Here is a 5,741-nt window from a genome sequence, read left to right on the forward strand (position 1 = left end):
GAGGGATGGTGAGGGAGCGAGGGACAGAACGAGGGACAGGGAGGGAGCGATGGACGGGGATGGCGACAGGGAGGAGGGAGCGAGGGACATGGACTGGGAGGGACAGGGAGCGAGCAACGTGGTGGGAGCGAGGGACGGCGAGGGAGCGAGGGACGGGGTGGGAGCAAGGGACGGGGACCGAGTGGCGGGGAGGGAGCGATGGAGTGAGCAACAGGGAGGGCGGGAGAGAGAGAGAGAGCGATAGGGGCAGGTGCTGGAGTACAGGGGGACGGGGCCAGGGGAGCCAGATACAGGGCTGGGGGACAGGGGGACGGGGGACAGGGAGCCAGGGGGTGACAGAGATAAGTGAGGTACTTGAAGGGAGAGAGGAGGACGAGGAAGAGGAGGCAGAGAGAGAGAGAAAGTGCGTCAGTGATAGAATGGTAGAGACAAGGAAACAGAAACAGAGTAAGAGGTGACAGCGAGGGGGGAGGAGAGAGACAAAGGGTACAGAGCGGGATGGGGAGAGAGATAGAGACGGGGAGGGGAACGGAGAGAGGGAAAGAGTGTGATGGGGATTTGGGAGAGGTGAGGTCAGAGGGAAAAATACAGAGTGGGCATGAGGTTCACACAGGCAGAGGGTGAGAGAAGGTGTTGTGGACATTCGAGGAGGAGGGAGAGAGAGACAGGACGCAGGGAGAGAGGGAGGGAGTGGTTTGAAGAGGGTGGGTGGAAAGAGAGAAGGAAGGGAATGGAGAGAGGGATGGGGAGCAGGGGGCTACAGAGAAATGTGGGTCAGAGAGGGAGAGAGCGAGCGAGGAGGGACAGGAGAGAGAGAAAGAAACAGAGATATACCAGAGGTGAACGCAAGGACAGAGTGACTTAAACCCAATTCCTGAGCTCAGTCCCAAAATCCTCCCATTCCCTTGGGGCCAAGTCTGTCTCTCTCCAGCTGAGCTTCTTCAACACAAAGACAAACAACAATATAGTTTGCTGTGCTGCTTGGCACTTTTTAATGAACGTTAATTACATATTGAAGTTATGGATGCAGTCAGTGGAATGGTGACTTTTCTCTTTGGCCTGTGAGTTGAGAGAAACACTGAAATGTTTCCCTGTAACCCCCTGTGGGATAAGGTTGGATAAAGCAGCACTACCCTCAGTCTGTTAACATAGCGACAGGCTGCTTCATTGCTGAAACATTGAACTGAAATGAGAAAATCCTGGATGGATTGATTAATGAGTGAGTTTGATTGATTGATAAATTTGGGTGAAGGGATATTTTAACACATACTTCAGCTGCTGCCTGAACTTAGTCTGGGTCACGGCATAAATCGCGGTATTTGTGCAGCAACTGAGGAGCTGCAGCATGAAGCCCAATTCCTGCACAAAGGGATCTAGATACACAGAGTCATACCCAAAATCATACATTCGGCCCCATATAGAATACACCATTAATGTTGACCATAACAGGATGAAATTGGCCGAGATCACAAACAGTAAAATGATGGATTTTTTTCGATTTCTCATTTCTGTGTCACACTGACCGTCCCCATTGGTGTGAGCCCGGAGTCTCCTGCGGGCTCTGCTGGTCACTAAAATGTGTCTGACGGTGAAAACATTGAGCAGCAGAATCAGGAGAAATGGGAGAGTCGGGGTTAGAATGTGGTGGAGGAACTCGATTGTGACCCAGACACGGGACATTCGAACATCAATTGTTACATAACAAAACCAGGGGAGGTTCCCCAGCGAATACTGAGCTGTGAGCATAAAATACCAGAAAATGTTCTTTAAACAGCTCAGCACAGTCACTGTTCCCAGAACCACAGCCGCCGTTTTCTCACTGCAATATTTACTTTTCAGCTTCTGGCAACAAATGGCCACAAATCGATCAAAGGTGAAAGTGACGGTGAACCAGACACAACAGTCAGTGGCTGCATAAAGCAGGACGGCATGGACATTACACACAGGGATGGACAGCAGGAAATAAAACTGTTCCCGATAAGCAATGGGAATGTGTCTCAATATCAAGTCGAGGATAATGACCAGTAGATCCGCCACGACCATGGCCCCCAGGTAAAGTCTGACACATGATGACAATCCACAATCTTTATAAAGCAGGACATAGGTTGTGACTACGTTAACTGTGAGGAAGGAAAACAAATAAATTATACATCAGAAAAGGGGGAGGGGAAAGGGGTTCTGAAATAAATAGGGAGAGAGTGGGAGCCCAATGGTATCAATGTGGATTTCACAAGTTTCAAAATCTCCCCTCCCCCTACCGCATCCCAAAACCAGTCCAGCTCGTCCCTGCCTCCCTAACCTGTTCTTCTTCCCACCTATCCCCTCCTCCCACCTCAAGCCGCACCTCCATCTCCTACCGACCAACCTCATCTCGCCCCCTTGACCTGTCCGTCCTCCCTGGACTGACCTATCCCCTTCCTAACTCCCTACCTACACTCACCTTTACTGGCTCCATCCCTGCCTCTTCAACCTGTTTGTTTCCTCTCCACCTATCCTCTCCTCTATCCCTCTTCTATCCACCTCCCACTCTCTCCCTATTTATTTCAGAACCCCCTTCCCCTCCCCCTTTTCTGATGAAGGGTCTAGGCCCGAAACTTCAGCCTCTCTGCTCCTATGATGCTGCTTGGCCTGCTGTGTTCATCCAGCCCTGCACCTTGTTGTCTCGGATTCACCAGCATCTGCAGTTCCTACTATCTCTGATTCAAAATTATACATCAGCCTGGAGGCAAAGTTACCAGTTTGATTGCGGACCCAGTGACATTTTCAAATGTATCACTGATTTATTGAAAAAAAAAATGAAGCTGAAATAACAAATAGTAATGTCTCAATTTTTTTTTACAAAAAACGTAAAGTAAAACACAAGAAACTCTCCCTCCTGAAAGACACAAACGCACATCTATAGGAACAGATGGTTTCTAGAACATTCCCACACACTCGAGAGCAGCCACATGTCACTTATTTACAGTTCCTAATACGGAGGGTGATGATGTTGCCGTCCTGAAGGATTCTCTCCCAGTTCTTTGAAGACAAAAAGAGTTCAGACATTTCTGTCTTTTAGTCTAAATTGTGGTCAATTTTCGGTTGTGAAGAAACATGAACACAGGGAAAATGTATTCACCCCTTTAACTGCCTGAGGGGGTTTTGAAACAGTGTCTCCTTCTCCCTGGAACGGGACCTTTTCCCTCGGGATCTTATCTTTTATTCAATTAACTGACACCCCACCGTTCACAAATAATGTCAGTTACAGAATGTTCCAGAGAGTGTCAGCTCCAAAATGTTCCGGAGAATGTTGGTTCCAGAATGTTCCGGGGAATGTCGGTTACAGAATGTCCCGGAAAATGTCGGTTACAGAATGTGATGGAGTCATAAAGATCCTCATCACAAAGGCCCTTCTGTCCATCAGTTTTGGTCCCTGAGACCCACTTCGCCTCGCGGTGGAAATCTCTTCCCAAACTCAACTCAACTGGCAAACACAAATTAAAGGCATTGCCAGATCAGCTGAAGTGGTCAGTTATTTCACATTCTCAATCCACCTCACAGAACCAGCCCAGACACCACAAACCCAGATGAAATATCTGTTCAGCATGGAGCACTGTGCAGACCAGGCTAGTGTACTGCTCAATACAACCCGGCAATCTGTCCAGAGTGGGACACTGTGCAGGCCTCACCAGTCAACTAGATATCAGTCCAACACGGGGAGCTGTGCAGACCACAAAAGTGCATTGATCTATAAATCCTGACCAGGTATCTCTCCAGCACGGGAGGCTGTGAAGTGAACACCACTGAACTGATCTGTAAACCCGGAGCAGTTACCCTCCCAGCGTATAGATCTGTACAGACTACCCCAGTGCAGTGCTCAGTAACGCTGTGTTAAATCGCTGCCCAGCCTGGGGAAACTTGCAGCCCATGTTGGAAGTGACAGGATGTGCGGCTCCTTTCCATTTACAGCTCCATATCTCCAATATGCCATGACAAGGGGTGCCATGGGTGTGAAAATCACTGCCAGAGAGAGATGGTGGGGAATCATTTTAAATACGAGCAAATCGGAGGGGTTGCATATCTAGACAGAGAGGGGGAGTTTGAGACAGTGTCATGGAAGGATGTGTTCACAAGTTTTAGAATGCTGACATGTAGACATTTTGACAGCATCTTGCAACATGCGTCAGTTTTTCAGGAATGATGCGTGAATAGGGTATTGCTGTGAGTTTAGATGATGGAGAGTTTTGAATGAGTATTTGTTCTGCATTTGTGACTGAGAGTGTGGTGAGCACAGTCTTTGACTCATTGGGCTGAATCTAACAATAATTTGTCTCAGTGTCATTTTAATTGAGTGTGACAGAGGGATAGTCTGCAGGAGGCCGAGCTAGTTTTCTGATGCTATCTTCTCAAACTCCCCTCATTTTATACCTACCCCACCACATGCCATTCCTCTCATTCAATGGCAACCTGATTCTCCCACCCATCATGGCTGGTAATAGTTCCCATCATCTGGATGGCCCGGGTATTCCATGATCCCTGGCGCAGGTGCCATCTTTAAAAGGCCAATGGGCACACAGTTGACCTTTCTCAGTCGGAGCTACCCTGCACGGTTTACCCCGAGCCTGGCAGATAAGGGACAATTGCACCAAGATCTGTCGAAAGGAGCACGAAGGTCCTGGTGGATGGCTAGTACAGAGAAGGACCATTCTCTTCCTAGAGGAGTCCACACCACTAGACCCATCGAGCGTGGTCTGAGCTCACCACCCAGCTCAGTGCAGTATCTGCAGTCTGAAGAAATGTCCAGCAATACAGGACAAGCATCAGTAACATTCCCGGCTCTGCCAGGATAAGTGTCACCGTATTCTCTCTGCTCCCTCTCTCTCTCTCTCTGTCTCCCTTTCTCTCGCACCTCTGCTACTCTCCTACACTGAAAACACTGCATGGATTCCACACTGTTGACTGGCTCATTCCAGCCACCTCACCATTTCTCCCCACCCCCACCTACAGCATCACTAACAGCAGGACCAATCACTTTCACCCCCACTCCCTCCCTCCCTTTCTCTCATTTCAGGAGAATCAGCCTGGAATAGGACAGAATGTGCCAAGCCGGGTGTTGGAGTGCCCGACATCAGTTCCGTCCACCCCTGCCCCTGCCATGCGGAGAGGAGCGTAGTACAAGCCAAAGAGAACTGGAACGATCCGTATGGAGATTCCAAAACATCCCCGTCCCACCAACCGAGTAAGGAGCAAAGTTCAGTGAAGGGTAATTCTCACTTTAAACCCACTGTCAGTTCCATTTCCACCTGGCACAGCTTGGAAGCCGTGGCCCTGATGCCATCTCCCTTTTATATTGAGCCGGTATGAATGGACTCCCACGATCTCCCACGGTAAATCAGTAATATTAACCAGAATTTAAGAAATCGAAACTTAGCTGAAAGCTGGCACTTTAAATGTGACCAAAATCTGTGCATGGTTTAGATCTTGTGTACTGGGTAGTGTCCATGCCACTGAGGCAGAGCGCTGGATTTGATTCCCACCCCTGAACATGTGGCAATGTCCCCAGCTCTGGAACAGAAGTTCTGGCTTCAAGTCCTGCCTGTTTCAGAAGTGTGTCACAGAACAAGTTGATGAGCAAACACACCAGAGAATAATGCTGAAGGTTCAGGGGCTATCACAGTATGGTGGTACTGTCTCCACCTTGGGGCCCAAAAGTCGAGATTCAAATCCCACAAAGGTGTTTCGTAATATAGCTGAACAAGTTA

At 49.0% G+C, this 5,741-nt stretch overlaps 1 protein-coding gene across 1 annotated transcript; it reads right to left on the reverse strand.

Moving 5' to 3' along the window:
- Positions 1-1,035: 1,035 nt before the first annotated feature.
- On the reverse strand, positions 1,036-2,098 carry LOC125483832 (neuropeptides capa receptor-like). The gene has a single exon (XM_048600531.1). The coding sequence runs from the start codon at positions 2,041-2,043 to the stop codon at positions 1,213-1,215; it is 831 nt and encodes a 276-aa protein (XP_048456488.1). The 5' UTR covers positions 2,044-2,098; the 3' UTR covers positions 1,036-1,212.
- Between the last annotated feature and the right edge of the window lie 3,643 nt (positions 2,099-5,741).

The sequence above is a fragment of the Rhincodon typus genome, chromosome 8 (genome assembly GCF_021869965.1).
Source record: "Rhincodon typus isolate 14 chromosome 8, sRhiTyp1.1, whole genome shotgun sequence".
Lineage (NCBI taxonomy): Eukaryota > Metazoa > Chordata > Chondrichthyes > Orectolobiformes > Rhincodontidae > Rhincodon > Rhincodon typus.

Excerpts from the sequence above, each read along its gene's own strand:
- LOC125483832 (XM_048600531.1), bottom strand. The coding sequence starts at position 2,043 with ATGGTCGTGGCGGATCTACTGGTCATTATCCTCGACTTGATATTGAGA.